General features: G+C 42.3%; 3 protein-coding genes across 5 annotated transcripts in view; 2 read left to right on the top strand and 1 right to left on the bottom strand.

Annotated features, from left to right (window-relative positions):
* Positions 1 to 2,426, top strand: part of LOC121720481 (myelin basic protein-like) — a 41,356-nt gene extending 38,930 nt beyond the window's left edge. Inside the window, exon 4 of the mRNA XM_042106577.1 lies at positions 2,145 to 2,426. Within this exon, the coding sequence (XP_041962511.1) occupies positions 2,145 to 2,413 (269 nt within the window). The 3' untranslated portion in view covers positions 2,414 to 2,426. The remainder of the gene's footprint in view (positions 1 to 2,144) is intronic.
* Positions 2,427 to 2,577: 151 nt separating this feature from the next.
* Positions 2,578 to 17,494, top strand: LOC121720482 (myelin basic protein-like). 3 transcript variants are annotated; one of them, XM_042106579.1, is made up of 6 exons: positions 2,578 to 2,710; positions 11,713 to 11,811; positions 12,499 to 12,525; positions 12,900 to 12,929; positions 13,847 to 13,909; positions 16,583 to 17,494. In XM_042106579.1, exons 1-6 carry the CDS (start codon positions 2,594 to 2,596, stop codon positions 16,616 to 16,618), a joined length of 372 nt encoding a protein of 123 aa, XP_041962513.1. In that variant the 5' UTR covers positions 2,578 to 2,593; the 3' UTR covers positions 16,619 to 17,494. The 3 variants fall into 3 exon arrangements, with proteins under 3 accessions (XP_041962513.1, XP_041962514.1, XP_041962515.1); XM_042106580.1 differs by lacking the exon at positions 12,900 to 12,929; XM_042106581.1 differs by lacking the exon at positions 13,847 to 13,909.
* Positions 17,495 to 19,759: 2,265 nt separating this feature from the next.
* LOC121720876 (zinc finger protein 236-like) overlaps positions 19,760 to 27,659 on the bottom strand; it is an 84,135-nt gene continuing 76,235 nt past the window's right edge. The window contains exons 31-32 of the mRNA XM_042107348.1: positions 26,040 to 26,213; positions 19,760 to 21,826 (exon numbers count right to left, since the gene is read on the bottom strand). Of these exons, the coding sequence (XP_041963282.1) occupies positions 21,624 to 21,826; positions 26,040 to 26,213 (377 nt within the window). The 3' untranslated portion in view covers positions 19,760 to 21,623. The remainder of the gene's footprint in view (positions 21,827 to 26,039; positions 26,214 to 27,659) is intronic.

The following is a 27,659-nucleotide window of genomic DNA, read 5'->3' as shown; positions in this document are numbered from 1 at the left end:
GGCTGTGTTCCTATCTGCATTCCAGAGAGATTGTGTTCAACGTTAGTGTCTGTTAAAAAATATCGATAGATAGATAGATAGATAGATAGATAGATAGATAGATAGATAGATAGATAGATAGATACTTTATTGATCCTCAAGGGGAAATTCAAGAAATATCTTTATTTTCTGTCCTCAGAAATCAGTAAAGTGCACTTTTATTAGTTTTTTAAAGACCTGTCAAGGTAAGTAGATACAAGTCTCTCTGTTGTGGGTTTTCTTGATATTTGAGAACCACTGCGGATATTTGAGTCACCTTACTGAGGAATTGCAATAAGATCAGACATCTGAGTTCAACCATATCTACAGTCCTCTCTCTCGCTCTCTCTATCTCTCAAAGAGCTCAATTAATTTAATCTGAAGAATGCTGAAAACTCCATGAGACTGACTACAAAGGCCAGGCTATTGCAGTGCTCATATTTGTACAAGTATTCGACTCGACTTGACTTGATATCGATATCTGTGAAGTTAACTTTGTCGCGTACCAACTCTAACTTTTTTTTACTTGATATGTGTCAGAGCCAGTTGCTCCAGGGGGGTTTCCGCCCTTGAAGACTGACAGGTGAAATATGCCTCGTGGGCCCAATGCTGCTGCAGTGGGAGTTCAGCTCAAGGTGCCCGGGAGCATGCTGTTGGCACATCTCACACACACACACACACACACACACCACACACCACACACCACACACACACACACACACACACACACACACACACACACACCACACACACACCACACACACACACACACACACCACACACACACACACACACACCACACACACACACACACACCACACACAGTAACTGTCAGACACAACACAAGTAACACACACAATCAGTAACCTGCAGTAAACTGCACGTCACCTTACATCACCCCAGCAGCAGCAGCAGCAGCAGCACAATGCCTCTGCTCCACTCTGATCTGCTCTCCTCACGGCCAGTGCTCCCTGGGACACAGCAGGGGGGCTCAGGTTTCAAGATGTTTCATCACAGTTTCAAAAAATCGTCCCCGGATCAGCTAAGACAGCTAGAAATGAGTGTCTAATTAGAAATGAGTGTCTAATTGAATTTGACCCACACTACATTTCTATGGTATCATTGTGGTGTAAAGTAATCACCTAAAGTGAGATCTATCAAACCCCTTAGAGCCCTTGATGAAGGTTCTCTGCTCTTTCATAGCCTGCCGATCAAAGCCCATTTTTCTTCCAGGCTTGTGGTCAGGCGGCGGAATACATGATTTTTTCGGCCTCGACCACACCCGTAGTGCCCCGGCAGGCCTGGAAATCAGATAAGTGTCACCGTGCATGGAGTTGAAAATCCATACTTAGAGGAGTTATTTTAGTGACACTGTCCCCATTGTCTGGTAGAAATAACTCTGCGGCCGAGACAAAAGCGCTACTGTTGAGAAAGCATTAGCATGCAGAATCTCTGGTGTTTTGCTGCACCATTCCTCCCAGTACAGTATAGCTATTGTCTTACTGGGAGAGAGCAGAGCTGCTTGGCCTAGCGCTGGGGGAACCAAACCCGTTGGCCTCGGTGGAGGCGATGCGCTGAAGCCATATATCTCTTTACACACTGTGTGCCTTACAAGGGAGTGGGCACGGGTGGACAAATGGAAATTACAGTTGTTGGATTACACTGGAGTTTTTCATGCAATTGTTGATAATGGTTCTTAAGAAATCCCTGTTAATATTTACAATTTTCTTGTGTGATTATTGTGTTTACTTTCATTTAGTCAGCCTATGACTTTCTTATTAATACCAATCTTTGTTGGTCAAAGATTCTGCTAAGTTGTTGACAAGTCTCTACATAGCCAACCCAGACTGGTACATGTGTTTCCACAAGTAAAGACCATATGAACAGTCAATGACCATAAGCAAGTGAATCATCTCCATCATGTTAGACCCTTGTAAAGTACTGTTAAAGAATCCCATCATCGTTTTCTGATGTTACTGTGTGTGTGTGTGTGTGTGTTTGCTGCTCTTAGAAGGGGTGGGGGCACCAATTTGACAAACAGCTGTATTGTCTGGTGCCCTCAGTGTGTGCCAGGCCCAGTGCTGGGCCCATGGATAACCCTTGTTGTTGTTTCTGCGCATGTCCAGGCGAGGCAGATGTGAACCAGAACAATGACCACCCGTCCAAGAGGCCGGCGGTGACTGACTCCACGGGTGCGGAGGCCCCCGAGGAGGCCTGGAGCGGTGCCAGCGCAGCTGACCCGGGCGACGGGCCCCGCCCCCACTTGGTCCGCCTCTTCTCCCGAGATGCCCCGGGCCGTGAGGACAACACCTTCAAAGAGCGCCCCTCGGAGTCCGACGAGCTGCAGACCATCCAGGAGCACAGCGGAGCAGGCACGGAGAGCGGCTCGGAGTAAGCAAACCCCAGGCAGGACGTAGACTCATAAGCGCCCCCCAGGTCCACCCTCGTACGCTTTGCTAGCGCTCTTTTCGTTTTTTTTCTCTCTCCCCCTAGCCGACAGCTAGCTCGTTTTTGTTTTCTCCCCTCTCTTCCTCATCTCTTTCTCTAAACGAACCCCCCTTACCAACCAGCCAACATGAGCTCTGGAACCTCTGGACAGGCAGCCTTCGGCCTCGGCCGGAAAAAGAAGAGCCCGGGCGTCCTGGATCAAATTGGAAAGTTCTTCGGAGGGGACAAGAAGAAGAAGGGCAAGGTGAGGAAAAAGAGGGAGATTTATTAAGTAACTGTGGTCTGTTCTGTTTGTTTGCCGTTTATCCAGTTTTATTGTTCGAGTTGAGGGTTTTTTTTTATTTTTTATTGTTGCTTGTAGGAGTGTTGGTACAATGGCAGGAGAAGCCATAGTCTGTTGTTTTTGTCGGTTGTATTTGTTGTGCATTGCACGCAAGTGAGATCACTTTAAATGTATGGTGATGAATGGTACAGATGTACACTCAATGAACATAGAAGGGTATTATTAACTGAGTTGTATTTCTAAAAAAAATTGTTGAAAATTGAATATTGTTGTTGATTTGCAGTACATTACTTTAAAATAACCAAAAAGCTCACTTTGAAAGTTCTCTTTAAATGTGGTTAATATTGGTACTAACAATGGACTCTTTTTCCACAACTGTATTTATAATGGCTCTTGTGGCTCATGGTTGATGGTACTAGTACTTGGTACCAATGTCATAGTGCAGATATTTCTTTCTCTTTGAATGAATCTCAGAGCCAGCTGGTACTTGGGTGCAGCATGGGAGATAAGGTTAAAGAGTAATATTTGATATTTGTCCTGTGTTACTGCTGATATATTTTATTTAGAAAGTTCAGATTATAAATATTGCATCATTTGGTCATTGGTAAAGATGTTTGTTAGCAGCTTTAAGGACTGTACACATGGATATAATAATGGGTGGTAAGCTGCATGTATTATATTCCAATTATTGGATTTTGGCCTTTTCTTAATGGTGTGTTGACTGACCTTAAATATTGCCAATAATGACACACCTGTTGATTTCACTCCTTAGAAATAGCACACCATGCTATTCAAGTAGGTTTATAGTAATATTTATGTACAAAGCTGATCTTCTGGGTATTGATTGAATCCAATCCATGGTACAAAAGTGGTGATATTAGCACAGGGAAACCAGTGGATCCACATTGCCTTCTTATGTCTTCAGTTGTGCTAAATACTGATGCTATTTCCCAAAGTGCGCTAATGGAGTCATGGCTTTGTGTGTACGAGAGTAGTTCTGACAGGGTGTGGTTATGAGCATTTTCAAACTCATGCTGGCTGAAGTCTAGCCTACCTCTAGTCTGTGTAATCAGATGTTGTGAGAGTAATGCTAGCCAGTTACCCGCCCCAAGAAACCCTCTACATGAAATGATCATGAAATGAACATAGATGCTTTCTGAATGATCGTATGAAAAGGGACTTCAAATGGCTCTTAACAATGTTAACAATATGCAATTCTCCCAGCCTTATCCTGATAGCCCACTAGAGGGTAAGCAGGAAGAAACGTTGCTCTGTTCTCAAGACTTGAAGCCACTGGCTTCAGCTGTTGTGGTTGGAAAACCCCATGTTGTATACTCTTACACCACTACATAGTATTGCCCATATTAGGATAGGATAGACAGTGAAACGTAGAGTTTAGCCCATGTTAGCACATGAACAAATGCAACAACCCTGGTTAGCCTGAGCTTCATTTGTGTACAGGAACAAGATGGAGTCAGACCTCCACATTTATATTAACATGAAATATTATTGAGCTGTTTTATATCAGTTTACAGTTTACTCCAAATAACATATTTGCTGTTCCCACCAAAGGTATGCCTTTAGATTTCCAGCCATTTGGAAACCTTTTTTTATCTGCAGTATTTGATAATCTGTGTGTAACTGTAGATAGACCACACTCTGGTTCCATCACCACTCCTGTATGGTTTTTCACAAAGATCAAACTTTTATTTTCTAGTCACAGACTTCATCTCGTGTTTTTTTTGCCTGGACATGTATCCACTTGGCCAATGGATATGTAGTGTTATAAATCCAACTGCTGATGTTTATTATTAATTTTGTCTAATTTTGTTTTTTTATGAACATTCCTTTAATATCAATGCGTTGTGTGATGATAGGATGTTGCTGAACTATAGGGATTTGTTTTGTTTGACATCTCATTTTCAGAGAATTGTACAAGTACAAGTGCCACATTCATCTGCTGGTCAGCCAGTACCATTTGGGATCATTTGGAAAATCTGTTTTATTTTCAATCTACAACCTTTTCTGTTGATTCTGTGCTATTTTGCTTGTATGTGAATAAGACCTTTTGCTCGTTAAATAGTTGACATAGTCTGCAATTATTTGTGCAATGGTGTAATTTTGTTTCGATTCGTTGAGTTAAAAACTGTTATTTGTCACAGATACATTTTGTGATCTCCCCTTTTATCATTCAGACATATTTTTTTTGTTGCTGGCTCTGAACAGAGCAGATTCAGTCCAGTCAGTAGGTGTTTACACAGTCACAGGAATGACCAAAATTAAGTGAATCTCAGGACTTTTAAGCTGGAGTCCCATGTTGTTTTGTGTAGTTGGGCTGGTGAAGATGCTAAGTGATGCATATTCCCTCGATTCGGTCCCGTTTTCCTCCCACACTGGACCGAATAGCTCTTTGTCACAGGGAGTCTATTAGTCACACAGCGAGCTTAGACGCATCGAGCCCTTAGTCCAACAGCATCCTGAAGGGGAGATGAGATGTAATTAAGATTGCTGTTATTACGCAATTTATTGATTGAGTTAAAAACATAGGCGGAAATGAGCTCTAACACAAAGTTTGTTTTTAGTTTGCCTTTGAAATGGGACACAATCAATGCCATAAAAACAAATTGATTTTTTTCAGTGGTGAATTTTATTAAACTTCATTCCGTTTGATATTAAACCTCTAGAAAATATCAGATTAGTTCACTTTAATTGGTGTGGCTCTATTACAGTTTCTGAGCCACGTGCAGAGAAACTCTGAACTCCTTAAGCCAGCTTTGTAAAACTTGCCTCAGGTTTCTTGTCTTTTACAATGTCAGGAAATACGTGTTTATGTGAGAGAATGGTGTTGATCCCAAAGGGAGTGTGTCCCCCTTTGTAACACTTTACAAACAGTACTACAGTGCTTGTGGTTATCTGTATTATCCACATTAGTAAGCCGTTCCCAACCTGATCCTCTTTTAAGCTTTTGGATATCAGCTTGATTAAAATCTTTAACAACCACCACACTGTATCCTCCTAATTATTGCGTTTTGTCTTCGTTTTGTCTTCAATTTCTGTTTGTTTCTAATAACTATGTTTTTTAACCGTTCATTATATACCTTATGGTGTTATTAACATTAATTAATATGCCTAATAAGTTGTCAGCTTATTCATCCTAACCCTAAACACCTCCTGGATGTGAGGTTCATGGAAAGGCCATGTGGGCAGTGGAAGTCGATATACTGTACACTGAAGTCATCAACCTGGGACCATCAGTAAGTAGACTTGACCGAATGGGAATGAGGCTGTTTACCTCTCTCATTAGCCTATGAGTCACTTAAAGCTGATTTTCTTCTGTAAAGATGGATGCAGATGGCGCACTTACTGCTATGTTAGCTACCCAGCCCCAGGTCAGGAGTTCAGCTTCTATATAAGCACAGATACTGACTGGCTAAATGTTAGCCTTTACATTAGCATCTTACTGTCACTTAGAGATGAAAGCTACTGAGAGACCAAATCTGAAGTGTGACCAATTAGACTCTGACTTATGAGTTACACTAGTGTACTCTCACTACTAGCACTCTCAGTTCTAGACCTTTCCACGACCCTGCAAATGAAGATAGCACCCCAACCTCTTCGGGCTGTTTTTCTCAGAAAAACTCCCACGAAGAGTAGAGTTGGTGTGCACTGTGTGTGGGCTTGAAGTCTCACATAAACTTACTTCTTAATCCTTCTTAATCCATTCCCTCATTCTCTCTTTCTTTTAATCCCTTCTCTCTTTGATTCATTCCACTAAGATTTGTTTACACATTATTGTGACAAAGACAAATGGATATTTATGTGAAGAGGTTTATTTGTCTAGTACAGTAACTCTTAAAACAGTTGAAAGGTAAAGAATTACATTTCTCAAACACGTTTTTAGGTCGCTTAATTGCAGTGAATATCACTGCTTGTCCAGGAGAATATTTAAACATCTCCTTAATGGACATTTCTAATCTTAGAAATTGCTAGTGACTTTTTTTTTTGCTGTCACCAAGTCATTGTTACAAAATGACTTAAAATTCTGTAAATATTCTTCAAAAGGTTTGAAGACAAAGAGCTGTCGGAAATTAGAATATATTTGAACATTTCCCTCTTGATAAGTAAACATTTGGCTGAGGTGATTCAGAGGTGACACTGGAAGCCACTGCAAAACATATTTGGAATATGAATTTCTTTCAACATTACCCAGCTGGGCGTGATATTATTATATCAGCTCCTACATTCATTTGAATTTAAAAGGGGAAAAGGAATGAATAAAATTACTTTATACTAAAACATGAAATGCAATGCAACAATGAGCCTTTGCATTTTTTGAACAGTGAATGTTTCATTTGAAAAACCCTCAGGCGGCTCTTCCTTGGGTATATCTCAACACAGGCTTGCTGATAAACCATATCAGCTGGCCTCTAGCCATGCCTGTTATAAACAGACATCTCCATTTCTGTTAAGGACTGGAGAGCAGATGAATTATGATCAATAGTATTAGTAGGAAGAGATGGGTTATTGTGTTTGGTTATCATTTTTGTTTTATACTAAATTTCATGACTTGTTTTCTGTGTAAAGCACCCTTTTCAGTGGTCACCAGCATGGGCGGATTATGAACTTTCGGGCCCCTGAGCCCAGATGTATTAAGAGCCCCCCACTAATTGTCGCATATGTGGGAGGGGGGTTTGGGGGTCCTCCCCCAGAATTTTTTTTATTTGTTTGATGTGATTTCCTGTATTATGGTGCATTTTGGAGATGGCCAATACTAAATTCAATCAGATTCAGCCTAGATCCTGTTTTGTTGATATTGAGGCAATGATTCCATGCAAAAGCTTGGGCTTCAGGGCCCCCTGACCCCATGCCCCCCCCCCCCCCCCTGTCAAGACCACATAATGAAAACATATTGTATCCTGGGAATGTAGACTTAACTTAAAAGTTAATGAAAATGTGTGAGTTGTGGGGGTAAAAATACAACATAAATAGACAATGTGAATGAAAGCTGAGGACCACACAGAAGAGACACACTACCTCTCTTTGTCTCTGAGTGTGTGATATGTGCGTGTGTGTGTATGTGTGCACAGTGAGCAGTCTGGCACAATGCAGTAAGGCAAGGCCAGCAGGTTAAAAGCAGCCTCTTATCCACACTCCTCCGTCCCACAGATAAGAACCAGCGTGGAGACAGGGCATATGTTTGTATTCCTATAGGAAGTATTTTTGTATAAAAAATGACTGCCTTCCCAAAGTAGTGCGCAGATGACAGAGGGGACACTCTTATGCATCCGCTCTCTACCTCAACCCTAGTAGTTTCACATCCAAATAAATGTGCTGTCTACCGCTCTGCTTTTGTGCATGACAATGAGTTGTGTTTCCTGTCTGAGTTCTGACAGTTTCAGCCACCATGCCCCTTGCACCATGCAGCCATCTTTTCCCCTGTTTATTTCAGAGCAGTGCATATTTTGAAATATAAATAGAATGCCTTTTTGTAAATAATATTTTGAATATAAATGGTATGTATATAATAGATCATATTGTAAATATAAATGGTATGTATAGTATATACGGTATAGTAACAGTAGTATTTTAACCCATAGCAAACAAGATCCTAAGACTCTGAGAGCCCACTGTGAGGAGAATAAAGGGTCATAGAAGTGGTGATTGGTTATGGTTATATCCATTTGTCCCCACGGTAACGGTAACTCTTGCCAGGAATATCAAATATTGATTTTTCTCAGACCTGAGAGCAGCACCCTTTCCTAGGGCAGGTTGATGAGGGGATGTGATAGTTATCATGTCCCCCGAGCGAGGTGTCAGACTGCAGGACCCCTGTCCATACCGTGCGTCCGATAGTGCAGTGCAGACCCCCGCTGCTCAAGCTGACAAGGCTGCGCTCTGGAGAGCCAGGCTCTCCCTGAATCTCATCCAACTCAAAGATTCGCTCCCCACAGTGCAGACGAATACACACACCCTCGACAAGGGGCAGCTGTCAGTTTTGACAGAGGCGACGGAACGTGAATGCCCCCCATACACACACACCTCGTCATTCCCTTTTTCCTCCTTTGGAGTTTGTCGATTATTTTAGGAATGGGTGGAGAGTAGCAGAGCGTATCAGGAGGCATCTCCGTGTTCGGTGTAACAGATGGCACCAGCTGTAGAGGGCAGGCAATTTTGCGACCAGACATGTTCGCTTTGACTCAATCGAAACTAATTTTACAAATTTAACATCAAAGTCGAGTCCTACAAAAGGAAGCCGGTGACCGTTATTTCTGTTCGGTTCACAGCGGCCTCCTTTGTAGCCAGAAGTGGTGGCAGAAAATGGCTGCTTCACTACAGGTGGAGCAAGAACCTTCAATCATCATGTTTTTTTTCATTTTGGGGACATATATATATATATATAGCTAAAGGATGAAGATAAAGACTGATACTCGGTCAATACTCTGTGAAATGCAGCTTTCATTGTTGCTTGGAAATGCCCACTCATGGACATGGCCATATTTTTCGTAACATACTTCTTTTCCATAAAAACTTTAATGATTTCCTGACAATGAGACATTATTTTCTAGAAAGAAATACGTATTTCATTTAAGTGAGACACTTGTGTTTCCAGTGGCGTTGTGAGTGGTCTAGGGTTTGTTTTTTCTCACTCCCTACTTCAGTGAGATAAACTAGAGAACCTCCTTTAAATACACAAAACACCCACCCTCTCATCTTCACCTATAGAGTGGTGGTTTGAGGGGCCTGAAGTGCAGTCATCTCTTAAGTTTTCAATGGGCTCTGAAAGCAAGCCACAACATGACCAGAAACTTTCACCCGCCATTTATACCAGTCATTCTCACTGCATTCTTACTGCCTGGGTTTATTTCTTTTGATTTCTTGCAGTTCGTCCCTCATTCTCTCCCTCTGCACACACACACACACACACGTCTTCAAGGTCCACTTTCCACTTACAGTTTGAAATGGAAAGGCAGTGGCTTTGACAAATGTGGCCTCTCTCACATCTCCTGCCTTATTGCCTCCTGCTAACCTGTGTAACCTTTCGATTTCCCATTTGTCAAAAAGCAAACAAGCGTCCACACAGATATTCTGTTATGAATTCCCGACGTCCATTATGGTGAGTTACAACTGCAATAAGACACTGCCAAGCCTGGCAATGCTGTGCCTTGTGCCAATCACAACATCAGACCCTGGGATGTACCCTAACAAGGATATGGAGAACATGGCAATGCATCTGAATGAGGATATGTGTCCTGTACTGTAGGTTTTACTTGTTGGCCTGTATGGAATCAATGTAAAGTCATGTCCTGTGATGTGTGTAGAACCCAAGGCATTCTGTTAGAGGAAATCTGAAGTCTCTACTGTACACGATATTGAGACTTCAATATCAATATGATATAATAGAAAATAATACTGAGTATTAATATTGACAAAATAATAAACACAGAGCTAAACAAGACACTATGCACTGTGGGTGCAGTGGTTGTATGCCTAACTGTGAATCAAGGGGTGTAAACTAGATCCATTTGAGGTTATGTGTGAGAGTGAATAAAAATGGGTAGGCATATACTGCACGCATAATTCCCCTGGGTCTGAGCCTGTGCTCTGGAGTGAACTGAATGAGGTGAGAGCTCGTCTGTCTTTTTTCCATCTCCCCTCTTCCTCCTGCCGTTGAGGTAATCACCTTTATTCACCTGGAACAGCTCCCTGACTCCTCGTTCGGTTGGGCATTATCACGGTTCTGATTAAGGACCCCGGGACTCATAAAAGACCGTGCGGCTATTCAACCAGAACAAACGGCAAACTGCCTGAGCTTCACAACACGATTCAAGAACACAGACTAAAATAGCATGGCAGATAATGATCATCCGTGTGGTGCTGTACGTGACGCCTGTAGGTTGGAGCTGTTTCACTGCGGTTACTTAGTGTGAGTGTGTATAGCCTATGTCTGTGTGTGTCTAGTGAATTAATATCCGGACAAAGTAAAGTAAAGGGAGTCTTTGTAAATTCAGATATGAGTGTGGTTTTGTATTGTGAGGAAGACACTGCCCTGCTGATCCTCATAAACTTCTCTGACCAGCTATTTACTGAATGGATGTGGTTCCGATTGATCAGAGGTGCGGCGCGGATCAATACCAGATCGGTTCCGGCATAACGTTGCTGCTAGCTGAGTTTATTTATTTTGTTTACCGTAATTGTTTCTCTGAGTGCTTTCAAATTTTCAATTTTCATTTTTTTGTAGCCTAAACTCTGTTCTAATAAATTATCTGTATGAGTGAGGCAGACACACGAGTGCTCTAGTCGAGGCCACTCCTACAAAGGCAAGTATAATTGCACCACCATCTTTATGTAAACTGTCCTGCTGTGCTCTCCTCTGAAGTACTCTGTGAAGCACAATCACAGAAGCTGTCTGCATGTTGACACATTTTGCATGTTTCTGTGTATATTATATATATATATTATTCCTAAATATTATTTATATTATTTCTGGTAGTTGTATATCTAGCATGATCAGTTGTAATAGATAACATTACCTTCAAGAATAAATGTGAAATTTCTCCACAGGAAATCATTAGCATACACCACCTAGTTTAACAATCAACTTCCATGTTAATGATTGAAACTGCCCTAACAAATAGATATTTTGACTAAAGATATTTGGGCATCTCTGCTATATACTTCTACAATGTCTGAAATTCAATCTCATTATTGGTTAGGCTACTTGAAGGTAATGTTGCAAACAGCCTCTTTCAAGCTCCCTCGTAATATTTCTGCATGACTATGGGATGTTCCAAGACTATCTGTGCTGCTTTGGATTTTTCTATCATGAAATTTCTGCATGACTATGAGATGTTCCAAGACTATCCGTGCTGCTTTGGATTTTTCTATCATGAAATTGTGTGCCTAAATGTGGACTAAATGCTTGACTGTGACTGTGAAGTAAAGGTGGTGTCTGTCCCTGTTAGGGCTCCTTCCGTGGTCTGTCCTCCTCCCCCCAGCGACCTGCTGCGTCCCGTAGTCGCCGTGGGGATGAGAATGCGGTGGTGCACTTCTTCAGAACCATCGTGAGTAGCGTAGAAGATTTCTCACCCCGACCCCACCCCATAGACCCCCTGATACCCACTCCCCACCCCATAGATCCCTGATACCCACCCCCACCCCGTACACTTGTGCCAGGCCATACCCCTTACCATTACAGGGAGATGTAGTAGTAAAATAACTACACTACCTCACTTCATTGAAGCTGCAGTCTAACAAAGGTTCAGAACACAAAGGAAAAATATCTGAAGGAATACTTCTCATTGCCTCCAAATTTATGTATATAAAACAGAACTCATCAATTGCCATAGACTTGTAGAAATGGGTCCCTGTTTCATGAAAGGCCAATGAAATTCAATATAAAACAGCCAGCTTCATGAAGCAGATTCTGGAAGGTAACCAGTTTAAACTGGTGACATGTCTGTCCTTGACGTTCAAGTAGGCCTACACACTTGACTTGAAAAGAGTCAGAGTCTCCCCACACACCCACTCCAATAACACTTATCTGCGTCACACCACAGTTGACTAACACAAAATCCCATGAGAGAGCAGAGACAGACAACAGTTGGCATGTTAACTGTTACACCGACACCTCCTCCACAGCCATGATGAGCCAAACTGCACGTCTACTCACACAGATCACCTCATGATTTATATATTGTGCTGTGCTGTCTGGTATTCTCACCAAACAATGCTCACTGCTATCTCTGCAGGTGTCTCCTGCCCCACCCAAGTCTAGGGTAAGTCTCTGCAATTCATGGGTTGACTCACAGCATCCTCACTACCACAGCCTGTATTGGAGGGAGCTGTAGGTGTCCTGTCCTGACCTCTCGCAACCTCTTAGCTTTGTCCTGAAACTGTACTGTAGCTTTGTCATTTTTCTCTTCTCCCTTGTTCTTGATGAAGTATTTTAACTTGCTAAGTAAACTCACACAAGCTGGTGCCCACTTGTGTGATTTGCTGCTCTCTTGCCCTCTCTCTGTTCTCTCTCTCTCTCTCTCTCGCTGTTCTCTCTCTCTCTGTTCTCTCTATGTCTATGTTGTTTTCTATATCTTTCCAACCCCTCTTGCCTTATTATCCAACCTCATCTTTCTCCCCCTCCCCCCTTGTCCAGTGGAGAGGACTCTCCGCAAAGTTAGGCCTGGTAGGTGGTCCGAAACAGTGATCAGCACCAATAAGCCAACCAAACTAAGGCCTGGAAAATAAGCTTGCTGCCACACCATGTTAATGATATTTATGGAAGCGTCTTGTCTTGAGCGTCACATCATGGCGAATAACATGCAAAACCATCTCTGTGCTGTGGTTCGTCTGCGCTGTAGTCCATGTCTTTCATGTGGCTTCCACTCGTTGCTTCCCTCTCTTGTGGTTCACTGTCTCTCACTGTTCATCTCTCTGTTCCTTTCCGCCCTGTTGATTTCCTGAGTTTGCTTCTTCCTTTTAGCTGGGTGTTTTTTTTATTTTTTTTGTGTTTGTGTTTTGGGGTTTTCAATTATTGAACAGACAGTGCAAACTGAAGGGGTGAGCTGTAGGAGGTAAGGCACTTTTAGAAAGATATGATCCAATCTCTCAGAGGCATAACTGTTCTTCCTTTTTTCCCCCCTTCAACCCATCTTCGAAATCGCCTTGATGCATTTTTCATTCTAGTTTAGAGGTGCTGGTATATATTCTTTTTGAAATTATGGGTGAAGAAGGCATTGCGATCCACTCAAGACACTTTAGATTCATGTTCAATAAATCGCCTGCTCTTTTCTAGCAAAGCCTCTACCACACAAATAGCTTTTTTATTTTTCTTAGATCACAAACACACATACAGTGCATACCAACACTAAGTCCACATGACTTTTAGTTTAGTTTCCCAACCTTTGCTTTTTGCAGATTTGCCTCCAGTTCTGTTTATCAAATTATTTCATGGCCATTTGGCTGATACTCCAGAAAAGTTAGCACAGGTCCTAGCGTTTTTCTTAGATCCTCCAATGACAGTAGGCCACAAAGGGCCCAGTTAGACTAGTGTTTGCCCCAGGCTTTGCTTATCTCTGGTCTGGTCTCTCTCCATCAACACAGGCTGACCAGAAGAAAGGTCGTGCTGGGGACGGCCAGGGGACCCTGACCAAGATCTTCAAAATGGTAAATGAGTGTGGCTCAATCCTGTAATTCCAGTTTGGTTTCGGTTTCCAATTAAATTCAGTTAAATTTGATTGAGTTCAATTGGACACATTTCCATTCATGTCAAATTGAGATTTAATTTTTTTTGTCAATTCACTTTTAATTGGGCTCAATTCTTGTCAATTATTGCAATTTTCTGTGTTTTGGGACAAAAACGGCAACACTCACAATCCATCCACTAGATTATTCATAGTCCTTTGCTTCTTCTTTCCCCTTTCCAACACTATGTGATGACCAAGGTCATCACCAGCACCCCTGAGTGAGTTGCACATGACAAGTTGTATTCTGACATTGAATCACTTCCTCCCTGAAGATTCTTCTTTGTAACTGAATTATCCAAGACTGAATAGATTTATATCGTCTAGAATGGAAAGTTTATAAATTGATCATCATTCTTCAATCAGAGAGAAAGAGAGAGAGAGAAAGAGAGAGTCAAGGAGATAGAGAGAGTGAAAGAACGAGAGATGGGGTCAGTCTAGAAAACGAGAAGAGCAGAGAATAGAAAAGGGTCCAAGAGGTCCATGAAGCCAAATGAAGCGTTGGCTTCAGAATATAGAGTCTATTGACGTCAGCGGGGGTGGCAGCAGCTTTTCTTATGTGCCAGCTATTTCCAACAGCCTGTAATGCTGGTTCAGAAAAGAACCCCACAGCTTTAATGATATCCATTCACAGAGCTTTGCTAACTACGTGATGCTACTGATAGTCAACCCAGGTAGACTATCAGTAGACTCTAGAGGTGAGCTTCCCGGTGCTTGGCTGCATGCAAGCCCCGGTCACATCGCATGCTTTTAGCCGGGATAAAAAAAAGCGCTGCATTAGCAGGACATGACCTTGCTATGGCATCATGAATGAATGAATACGTGTTTGTGTGTGAAGGCTTGAGGTAGGTATAAAATACACCCAGCACACACACACACACACAACAGTAATTTTAGTTAATAACAGGTATACAGAACAGAGGTAAATGCCAAAAAAACACAGATGTGGAGGAGGTGACAGATAAAAGTCCCCACATTGTCAAACCAACACACACTGGCATCCAAAATTCAGTGAGGAGTCTAATGTTCCTTCCCTGCCACAGATCAGCAGACTTTCTGTCCTGTTTGTTTTGATGGCAGACTTCCCAAAAAATGTTCCCCCTTTTCTCTTTTCTTGGGATACAAAAAGCAATAAAGCTTGGCCAGATTCAGTTATCCATGTAGCAGACATTTCTCCAAGCCATGGATGGTGCACAACAATTGACTTTTTGCACCTTTGTTGTTTCTCTTTCCCTCTTTCATTCTATATACCCCCCCACCCCCCACACACATATATTGTGTGTCTTTAGAGTTTCATAATCATAGTTTCTGATTCTCTCAAATTTCTCCATCCCTATCTCAGAGTGCAGTGATTGCACCTCCCTCCCTGATTAAGTACTGTTAGGGCTCTGATAACTTCCCATTGCTCTTGCGTCACGCCTGTGTTGCCAAGTGCCCTAATCTCTTGGCCATGCTCCGGTTGTGTTTTGGGATGGGATTTTCATTAGCCAATCAGCCGGGGCTCGTGATACACCCTATTCAATTACGCAGAGTGATAACTACATCATTCAAAACCCTCCGCACACTCTTCGCCTGAATAAAAAACTGACAAAAAAAGTCTAACATAATTATAAATGTCTAATGCAAAGCTGAAGACAACTACACTTGATTTTAGTTTATGTAGACCATGGTGCTTTGGTAAGGCAGTCCTTTAAAAAAAAAAAAAAAAAGTATTTCACTACACTTAGTACATGTCTGTCATTCTAAACGGAACAGTGCAAAGCTAATCTGCTTTACAGACGGTTTTGATGCCATGTAGCCTTTTGTCTCTGTTTATTTTGTTTTCCGTCCTCAGTAGCAATGCTGCATTTTCACACCCCCCCCGCCTCTGTTTATTGATTGTGCTTCGGAGCTCAGAGTGCCAACAGGAATAGCTTAAAGCAAAGGCTGCTGTCTCTTATTCCTTTTGTGTGCAGGAGATTTGAAGGGTTTATATAGTATGGATTATCTTAATTCCAATCACTCCTCCCAGAGATTCGTCTCATTTGTATAATCATGTTTTGTTGCCGTCTTCCTCCAAACCCATATTTCCTCTCTCCAAATGTAAGATCTATTCATGGGAAAAAAAGCTTTATGGTGCTTGCTTCCAATGTGAGATAAATTTAGTTTTTCAAAAAAGCAAACTTCAGATGGGGAAACTCAGCAGCCAAGCAGCAAGGATTTTCAAAAGACAAAATTCACCAGGGATCTATATGCAAAAACTGTCCTTCAGCTGCAAACAAAATACACAAATTATTTCCAACTGTTTCAGGAGCATACCCCTTAACACAGTCATAAATAATTACACACACTCGTGCATAATTACACATTTGAATGGACAGAGCTGACAAATCAAACTGCAATACAGCTCCAAATCCTTGTTTGTGTTTATCTGTCAACAATAAATGTCCCCTTTCTAAAACTCTGCATGCACTGCATGCTTTTATTGTTACCTGAGAGAGCAGTGACAATGTAGAGACCCACTGTGAGAATTAGTCTGACCTGGCAGCCATTTTTGTTGGTGTGACTTTTGTGTGTGTGTGTGTGTTGTTTGCTTCTTCCCTCTTCTGCATTTCAGAGCGGCAGCCGGTCCGCATCGCCAGCCAAGCGCTGAGGTCTCCGACGCCTCCCACTGCGAAAAAAGGAAAGGAAGTTTAAGGAAAAGAGGGGGGAAAGGAGGAGAGGGGGGACAGCGCAGAGGAATCTCCATCTCTCCTTCCACTCGCCTGGCAACCATCCCCCACCTGGTCCTGCACATCTAATGCACTAACCTCACCCAGATCGTTGATGGCAGGTGGCAACACAATCTGTGCCCCCCCCCCCCCCCCCCCAAACTTTGGCTACCCCCCCCCCCCCTCTGCAGTCTTCCATTTTGTCGAGTTCCATTTGTTGTCCCAAACGGTCGAGTTGGTCCCACGTTTGCCCAGTCAAGCAACCCAGGTTATTTATCTCTGCCCACAGTTGTTTATCCTCCGTCTGCCTGTCTTAAATCGAATAACACCGTAACAATATCTACCCAGACTGGACTGGGTTGAGGCAGGTTCAAGATAACCGTCTAGCTACAGACCTTCAGTGTGCCTTCGGTCCAGCTCTGGTTGAGTTCTCTATGCCATATGCGTCTCGTCACACCTGTCCTTGTCTTTCTCAAAGGGGCATCTCTGTGAATCTGTATAATCAAGCACAGCTTAGATAATATGATGTTTGAAGCATTAGATAAGCAATTCCAGCTTATGTGAGGCACTCTTTGTTAAGTGTTATTCATTAGTGTTAATGTTCTGTACAGCATGTTGTGCACTATTTCTCAACATCATGTCTTGTGTATGATACTCCTCATGTGTTTCCCATGAAAGCCTTTGACTGGGCATGAATTGTAATGATGTTCTTTGAAGCTATCTAAACAACTATCTAAACTTCCGATGGAATTCTATCTTTGTTGCAGTATGGATTGATAATTTAACAATAAAAGGGTATGGCCATCCTTTCCTAACAATTTTTGTCTGTCTGATTGAATTAAAACAAAGGGTTAATTAAAACACTGAGGCTGTGACCGGTTTGGACTAAGTACTAGACGTTCCTCTTCTGAATTGTACTGTACTGTCTCTCCACCCCACCTCCTCTCCAGGATTGGTGGATCTGAATGCAGGAGTGCCAGTGCACAGGATGTTACATCACTGTGTTTATGTGGACACTAGTAGTACTTGTAGATTTGACCTTTCCCTCTTACAATGTCCTATGTCATTTAGATCTTGTCTTCATGTAGTCTCCATTTCAATCTTTGTCTTCAGTCATCTGTTGATACCACAACTAAATGCTGCCCTGCAAAAGAAAAATAACAAAAAATCATGTAAGACTGTTCTTCATTCTCAAATGGACAAAGAATGTAAATAACCATGCACAGCACACAACACCACACTTGTGAAAATATCCAGCACTGACCGCTAGAAGATGGGTGGAGAGATCCAGAGTGGAGAAGTGGTTCCAGTGACAGGAAGGGAGACTGAATATAAACTCACGCCAATGCGTGTGTCTTTCCAGGAGTCTAAACTTTAGACTCTATAGAGTAGGGGTCTCAAACTCAAATGAGCTGGGGGCCACTTCTGCCAACTTCATCTGATTAGAGGGCCGGCTATTTCTGAAAATGCTAAATGTTTTTTTTTTTTTTTCAAATACCACACAAAACACAAAAAACACAAAAGTGCAAGTGTTTTTATCTCTTTTTAGACACCTGTGCTAGCAACCTTAGCTTATAAATAAAAATAATGATAAAATAAACATTAATACGAATTATAAAACAAACAAAAAGCATAAAAACAGGTATAAAAATATTTTCCTCTCATAACTTATTTAAAACTGCATGGCAAACTTTAGGCGCCAGGGTTAAGAAAACAACACCACTGGATTTTGATATCAAAATTTCAAAAGGTTTGAAAGTGGTCAGAGATAAAGTCCTACTGTAAATATAAAAATCTATATAAACAAAAGTTTATGAAGGGGGTAATTTGCCACTGGATAGCAAGCACTTCAAATTATGCACCTTTCAGTAAATACTGGATGTTGAACTTATTTGAGCAGGTTACTTTCTGTTTTGTCATATTACCCATATAACAAATTAACAGGAAAACAGTAGGCCTAAAATGTAAACCAACAATAGTAAACTATTACTAGCCTATAACCACAAACCGTTATTATAGGCCTACAATAATGTACCCTGGTCAAATCAGTTCCTATCGTGGGTGACTTTGTAGTTCTTCAGAGCCCTATTTTTACTACCCCTGCTGTCTGTACCACGTCCATTACGGACACTATCGTCACGATTACCACTGCCACCTCCAGCTATGTTGAGCAAAGGGTCGACATAAGCATGGTATGCTGGACACCGTCATATACACGCAAAGACTCACCTCCATTCACAGACGCAACGTGACTATCACTGTCAATAGTCGATCATAATCTCCAAAAGGCAGATAGGCTACTCTCCTTCAGAATCAGAATAGGTGAATAGCATAGCCTACCCAAGACTTCATGACACGTGAAAGTTTTTTCAACATTTGGTGTCGGTCTATTTCTGCTTCAATTTGTGCAAAAGTATGGCCTGCATCGCTTCCACGTCATTACAAACAAATGAACGTCTTCCTGTTTCTCGCGTGTAATACAGCATTTCCTGAAAACTTTGTGCAGCGAATTTGGGCTTGAACCGAAGCTCTGGATGTCTAGCAACTAGGAGAGTACAAATGGGATTTGTCACCGTCTTGGATCTATCGTCTATTTTAACCAGTGTTGTTGTTTGTCGCAATTAAAAATACCCTCAAGGGCCGAATTACATATTATTTTGTAATCTGTTGCCTTGCTTAGTTCTTGTACCTGTCATGAAGTCACGTCTGACTGGTCTGGTCTCTTAACTTAATATGAATAGGCTAAAGTTTTACAAAAGAACAAAAGAAAAAATCTTTCTAACATTGTAATTATCTAACATTGATGGTCTCTAGCTCAATTCTTTTCCACATGGAGAATCATCGTCATCCACCTGCTAAATCGGAACTAGGGGGTCCAATTAAATGTAGCCCCCTATGAATAAGACACGGGTAAAATGCCTCAATAAAAACATTTGATATCCTTTTGCATTCAATCAAAGTAATTTTCTCATCAGGGTAGACTCATACATACAATTAATAAGCACACAACTCAAACGGATTCAAAATATATAATAATTACATCATAATATATTTATATATCATAAATAATGAAACACATAGTCTGTAGAAAAAAAGGCTACATTTATTCTTAAATATTTTAAGGAAATACAAAATACATTCCTGCGACAAACTTTGTACAGTTTAGTTTATGTACACTGTTATAGCAACTAAAATGGGAGAAAAACAACTTCCAGATCAAAGCGACCTGCACAGCAGTTTCAGCATCTATTGGCAAAGGAGGGAAAAAACATTCTCATGGAAATATCCAAAACGAAAAAAAAACAAAAAAAAAACATAAAATCTATCATACACTATTTACATTTAAAAAATGAGGACAATTCCACGCAGTACAAAATGATTGAATGCCAGCTGAGATTCAATAAATGGCAATGTCCACTAGTAACGCTTAGCAACAGGAAGTGAGCGCCTGACGTTCCGCACACGCTGTGCTTTGCACGGCAGCTTTGACGGCAATGACCGCCATTTGAATTCATAACTGCAGGATCTGCAGGTAGAGACAACATAGGGGGACCTGACATCCGAACAGCTCAAGGCTGCCCCCGCATCTTTATGGCAAATAAAACTCAGTAACTGAGAGCAAAAAAAAAAAAAAAAAGAAAACAGAATACAGTAGCTTGCCTTTTATAAAACAACAGAGTGAATATACACATTAGAGTAAAAGTAGCGAGGCAGACATGGAAGCTACATTTAGCTGTAGTGGGGATCGACTGGGACAAGGGAATCGACTGTTTTGCATGGATGGTCTGCTATTCAGATTAACACTCCAACCAAGGACAGCCAACTTTGTGAAGGAGTCCTCCACCTTTAAATCCACTGCATGCTTTATGTGCCAGGCAGATGTCTCTTATCCATCCTCAACATCATTTAAAGTAAATGTTCAATTTAACTTTCATATCCAGAACGTTCTGATGTTAACTGGTTAGGTGTTTGAGGGCATCCGTTGTTAATTAGACCACAAGTATCTCGGGGGGGTTCCCCTCCCAGACATTATGCTGGGGAGCATACTAAGAGCACCCAGAAACTGTATGTTAATCAGCAGTAATACTCTGCCCCTGGCCATTCCGTTTAAATTCACCTTCACTCGGTTGTTCAACATGCTCTAATGACAAATGCTAACGCAGAGAACAGAGTTCACTTTCTCTGATGGATGAAAGAGGATCTCGCGATGGACACTTCCACTGACCCCTTGGTTAAGGACAGATCGAAATGAAAGCAACGATATGGGCTGGTTGACTGTTGCATATAGATGACTTTCCCAAGCACGTGTCTAAATCAGATAAACTCGGAGCGGAGGTCAGAGCTCCTCCATTTGTAAACGACTGCCGCGCCCGGGAGGTTATCTGAGGCACCGGAAATGGGAAGAGTCCGCGGCGCACTGGACTGGCCGGCTGTGGAGCGGGCGGAGCTCGTGTCACACATGATGAAGCGGCTCATCGGCTGCTGGGCATTCTGTTAAAGTGCTACTTTTTAACTTTGTTTTTTGGCTAAGCTGTACTAAACAACAGCTGCTCGAAAAAAGTGTGTGTGTTTGTGTATTTATTTATTTTTGGTGACCTTCCACTGACCACTTTTCGATCAAAAGCCATTCCACAGTGTTTCATGACAAATAAATAACCTTTCATGAAAAATCTGACAAGGTCCATAACTAACAACTATGGATAGAGAGAGAGAGAGTGTGTGAGAGAGTGAGCAGGTGACAGAGAGAGAGAGAGATAGAGAGAGAGGGAGAGAGAGAGAGAGACGGAAGATAGACAGCTAAGATGAAAAGCGCCAGAAAAACAGACTCTGAGCACGCTGGGGGGGGGGGCAGGTGTTTGAGTTAATTGGCTCGTGAGGGTCACTGGGAGTTGAGAGGGACGTTAGCAGCACCGCGGGGGGGTAGAGAGAGTGGATAAGTGGGAGGGGCTATGGGAAGACGCCAGAGATGCACTGCCAGTCGGAGGCAGACTCCTGCACCACCTCCTCCAGGTCCAGCTCCGCCGACTCTTCCTCTTCCTCCTCCTCGTCATCATCGTCCTCTTCCTCCTGATGCTCGTCGCCAGTGGTGACTTCCACGCACACCTCCGACTGCTGCTGCCGCCGCTGTGCTCCCTGCTGCTGGGAGCGACCTGAGAGAGAGAGAAAGAGAGAGAAAGATAGAGAGATAGAGAGGGGTTTAATAATTTATTTATAAAACAATTACTGCACTTAAGGACAACCTAGTGATGTGTGTGGTGTAATATATATATATATATATATATATATATATATATATATATATATATATATATATATAAATAATAAGAGTTGTCAAGTGAAAAAAAAAACGTATTAATTACATACTCTGTGATTAATTAATCTAAATTAATCATATTCATCAATTTTTGCTATGAACGCATTTTAAGAATATTGCAATTTAAATTAATTTTGTCAGGCGCCAAACCAACATTGTAGACTAGAAGTTCAACGTCTCTTTTATTATCATTTTCACTGTTGGGCGCAGGCATCAAAGTAGTGCCTGGTGTCAGTTTCTAAATGACTGAAGTTTCCACTCACTGCCAAGGTAATGCAGTCCATTTAGTAAGGGAGTTTAGTTAGATGGTTGGTCATAGATAAGAGTAAGCAAACAATAAGTTTGCGTCTGAACGCCTGCTCGGTCGGGAGTGGCTTGACAAGGCTGGCTTCTAGCGTAATTTATTATCATCACAGGGTGTGTAAGCTCGTACCTCCGCGTTGCTACTTACTATAAACTACTTACTGCATGAATTACAGAGAACGATGCTCCTGTCAACAGTAACATCTGGGCGTTCTTTAAACGTAAATGTACCATTCACTAGACCAAGCAGCGCTTTCTCGTCTGCCTCATTCACTATGTCACTACAGGAAGCTAGCTATCTAGGTGACATTGCATCCATTTCAATTTAACTCAGTGTTCAACACCTTGGTTGAGCCCAAGGACAACTTAATAATAAAAAACAATAACTCACAGACCACCTAACTTTCTAAATATCCAGAAAAACAGGTGTACTTCAACAGTATATATAATACACAGTAAACCATTTGATCAAGTCTACCTTGCTTGTCAGATGGTTAATTAAGTTTTCTTTATTAACTAACCCTGTCTTGACAACTACAAACTATTAAGATGGTTTCCCAAGCTGCTGTAGAGCTAGCCAGGATAGTTCACAGTTCGTTTAACTGGCATGAGGCCTTGTATGCTACAGATCTCAGACATCAGGCTGTCTTTTACAGACTTCAAGCTCTGTAGACAGAGTGTAATTGAACATTTGTTATCTATCTAATGTTTAATTTATTTACCTAATACATTTTTGGGTTTCATATGTGAAAGAGATAAGATATGGATCAAAATATTATTCAATCACTTTTTTAAAGAGTCACTCCAAGTTCATTTCAAAAGATTGTGTTTATGTTCGAACACCCCAGCATCCAACAGACGCCTTTAAACCAAAAGACAGAGGGGGATGACCGAGTGTCATGCAAGACCAGGACATGCCCTGACCTCATTTGCTCTGTCCACCTCTCCTGGCAACCGGCAGATGCAATTATGAGCATTTGTAAGGGTTTTGAGAGAGAGAGAGAGAGAGAGAGAGAGAGAGAGAAAGGGAGAGTGAGAGGTCCCTGAGCACAAATTCTTCATAATTCACTCAACTGATTAAATGGGCTCGAGTGCTTGCCTCTTGCTCCACTCTTTCGCTCTCACACCGTTGTGCGCACACACTATTTCTCTCCATCCACTTGTTCTCCCCTCTCTCCGATCCACTGGCTCTCTCCGTCTCTTTCTGCATGTTCCTCTATCTTTTCCCACCCCTCCCTCTCCTCTCCCTCCGCTCTCCTCTGGGAGACAGGCAGATAGGGAGAATGTGAATAAAGCCACTAAGGCCCCGTACACACGGAGACGCTTTTTGGGTTAAACGCACAGGTTTTGCATCGTCTTGGTCGATCGTCCAAACGAATCCTGTAAACACACTGCCCGAAACCACACTTTTTTGAAACCTGGTCCCAGGGTGGAAAAATCTGAAACCGTAGCTCTTGCGAGTTTGTTTGGACCGCATACTTGCGTATTGATGATGTCATTGCCATACCTCAGCTGCCCTGGACTTGACACTTATAGTATTGCCTAACAATACTAGTTTTCATACAGTAGGATAAATATCACTGGTGCTGCACAGCGCCAATAGCTTATCATGACTTGGTGGACTGAACAGTGTTTTCCCTGTGTTTTCTTGATGCATTCTAGCAACTGTCAGTGACGTGAGAGAACTAGAACTTGGGAAGGCCTAGCGTTTAGTAGCCTATGCACTTGCGGTGATAGCCAAAACTAATGTGAATCGCGGACCATCCTACAACCAAAGAATGTTAAGGAGATTATTTGTACCTGCGTTAGCCAAATAAAGGACGTGACTGCACCCTTCACAAACCGTAAAAATGATGTTTATTAGTTTTACAGTTGACAGTTCACTATCAGTCCACACAAACAATTCTGGTTTGCACTAGCCATTTTCATCGTAGCCTACTCAGTCTGTTTGTATAGCCTACAGCACGCAAGCTTTGGTCAATTTCTGTAACAGTGCCACCTATAGGCCTGGGATATGAAGTAACGTGTTGAGTCGTGTTGAGATGGATCCGTTTGGACGCAAATATTCTTGATACGGTCCCAGGGAAGACTAAGGAAAAAAAGATCGGTTTGGTACGTGTGGACTAGCCCAAAGAAGCAGAAATATTTCAGCCTAATGCAAAAACCACCTGGCGGTGGTGACCATGAATGCCTCTCAGCGAACACACACAATGAGCCCAAGGGTGCTTCGTGGCGCCCTCCTTCAGACGGAATGCAAGGCACGTTTTACGCGCTAATTTCTGCCTTGCCACAGGGGGTTTGGCCAAAGTGCACAGCTGGCTGGTGGTGGCTGCTTTAGAACAAGTCGTGAGGGGCTGGCATGCTCCTAATATAAATGCTGTCAACACGAGGCCAGCGTGACCAGACATAAACTGACTAGAGCCCACTGGGAATGGCTGATCACAAATGCACAATGAGTGGACTTTTTAGGAAGATGGGGTAGTCAGTGTGGGAAAGAGTAGATGATAAGAGGTGTGGGGGCTATCTATGTTAATGTGTGTGTGTGTGTGTGTGTGTGTGTGTGTGTGTGTGTGTGTGTGTGTGTGTGTGTGTGAAAGTTGTGGGAGTCCTTCAGGTGAGTGAGAGTGCCAGGCTCGATTACATGGCGTGGATGATTTGTGCTTTGGCCTGCGGGCACCACCTGACAGTGATGGACATTGCAGAAAGTAACCTGGCACAACTACAAGCTAACCTGGGGAGATTGGCAGTTTGGCTTAGGCTGTTAGGAAATGTGTGCATGCGTGTGTGTGTGTGTGTGTGTGTGTGTGTGTGTGTGTGTGGGTGGTGATTTTTATTGAAGGTGTAGACTGAGCGAGTGAGTGAGGGATGGAGACTGACAAAGAGAAAATGAAGAGAAAGAGAGCTTGGTGGAGTGAAAAAAAAGCACCCAGTGCAGGGAGACGGATTAGGCGAGATCAAGTGATTTGAGTTTTAAGGCGAAACAGACTGAGGAATTAAAGGTCACTGAGTACAAAAGAAATCAGCAAAGAGCTAAGAGACAGAGTTACAACGCAAGGAGGAGAAGACGTCGAGAAGAAAATGAACACTAAATATTGATGGGAATGAATGGAGTACAGAAATGGAAATACAAGAAAGACCTTTGGCAGAGTAAGAGCCACCAAGCACTAAAATCAGTATTTTTTTTTCAATCTGTCAAATTCAGAACACAGCGTAGGAAACACTATAAAGATGTGAAAACTGCAAACCGTCGAACCTTATACGAAAACTTTAATGACAGACCAAACTTTCGGAGCTGGCATGCAATCGTGATCGATACAAAGTGAGGTGGTATTTAATTTTTGATTTTGGACACAAAATACAGACTCAGTGTGCAATGGCCTTAACGAGAGAGTGAGTGTGTACTAGAGAGTGTGTACTATAAGAAAGAGTGTGTACTGTGAGAATGAGAGTGTGTGTGCATACTGTGAGAAGGAGAGAGTGAGTGTGTACTAGGAGAATGAGAGCTTGTGTGTGTACTCTGAGAATGAGAGAGTGTGTACTATGAGAATGAGTGAGTTTATACTATGAGAATGAGAGCTTGTGTGTGTACTGAGAATAAGAGAGAGTGTGTGAGAATGAGAGAGTGAGAGTGTGTACTATGAGAATGAGTGAGTGTGTACTATGAGAATGAGCATGTGTACTCTGAGAATGAGAGAGCGAGTGTGTACTCTGAGAATGAGAATGTGTGTGTAATCTGGGTGCTGTACCATATCCGTGCGAGCGCTTCATGTGCAGCTTCATGTTGCTCTTCTGGGTGAAGCCGATGCTGCACACCTCACACTTGTAGGGCTTCTCCCCGGTGTGCTTGACACGGTGAACCTGCAGTGCGCTCTTCTGGTTAAACGCCCGGTCACACTGCGTGCACTTGAAAGGACGCTCTCCTGCAGGACGCACAAAAAGACAAGCAATTATAAATTACTTCAGCGGCCATTTAGCTGACATTCTCCGCCTGGTGCAACCTTGTGGTCAGATGCCTTGCTCAGGCTGACTTGGTGGAAGGAAGAACTTGTTACATTTTGGAGTAGATCAGGATCACAGGGAGAATCCACAAATGTATTAAATTACATTGTGAGCTGGTATAGTATAAGTATATATACTCTTTTGATCCCGTGAGGAAATTTGGTCTCTGCATTTATCCCAATCCGTGAATTAGTGAAACACACTCAGCACACAGTGAACACACAGTGAGGTGAAGCACACACTAATCCCGGCGCAGTGAGCTGCCTGCTACAACGGCGGCGCTCGGGGAGCAGTGAGGGGTTAGGTGCCTTGCTCAAGGGCACTTCAGCTGTGCCTACGGGTCGGGGTTCGAACCGGCAACCCTCCGGTTACAAGTCTGAAGCGCTAACCAGTAGGCCACGGCTGCCCACGGTGCTCTTCTAGTTCTAGTGGCCACCCATAAAAATATGTTTTATATTTAGTGTTAGCCTCTACAATAAGTTGGTGTCAGTTATTATCATATGGTAAGGTTGAGGAGATTCACATGATTTGACCCCCCACCCACCCACACGCACACACACACACACACACACACACACACACACACACACACTTTTCTCACATCTGCACATGTGACCATGAGCTTCACCACATTCGTCCATTCGTCACAGTAACAGGGGCGGTGGGTAGCGTAGTGGCTAAGGAGCTGGGCTAGCATGCAGTAGCCTCAAAAGTTGTGTGTTCAATTCCCGTTGTACCCTTGAGCAAGGCACTTAAGTGAGAGTGAGAGTGTACTATGGTGCTCCGAGGACAGTGGCCCCTGACTTATTATATGGCTCTTCACAATGCTAGAAGAACGCTCCATTGACTTGAATAGGATTTCCCAAATGTTCTACGGTAAATTATTTTCATGTAATTACCGCTGTTAATGGCAACAAGTTTTGTGCTTCTGATTTAAGTCTTCCATATCACTTTGCAAGTAGTCCATCACTTTGTGCAATGGAACTTTATTCCGAAGTGAAAGCAGGCGGTTGATCAGCTGTGTTCTAAAGAATGTTTGATTCAAGTTCACCGTGTGTTGCAAGCTATTTTTTTCTCAGCAAAAGCCACGACGAAACGGTAACAAATAAATGTAAAGAGACATATCGTGGAGTTTATTTTTTTGTTTTGGCAAGTAGCCATATAATAAGTGGGATAATGTATAAAACGCCTGTCATTATCGGACCGGCGTTTCTATACATTATCCCTTACGTATATAAATTGCTTTGGATAAAAGCGTCTGCTAAATTAATAAATTTAATGCAAATGTAGGTACTAACGGAACTGAAGTCTCAATAACTAACCTTTGATGGGTCTCTATCACAGTGAGGCAAGCTCAAATCAAGACC

The sequence above is a fragment of the Alosa sapidissima genome, chromosome 10 (genome assembly GCF_018492685.1).
Source record: "Alosa sapidissima isolate fAloSap1 chromosome 10, fAloSap1.pri, whole genome shotgun sequence".
Lineage (NCBI taxonomy): Eukaryota > Metazoa > Chordata > Actinopteri > Clupeiformes > Clupeidae > Alosa > Alosa sapidissima.
Note: the sequence above shows the minus strand (reverse complement) of the source record. Positions and strands in the feature narration are given on the sequence as shown.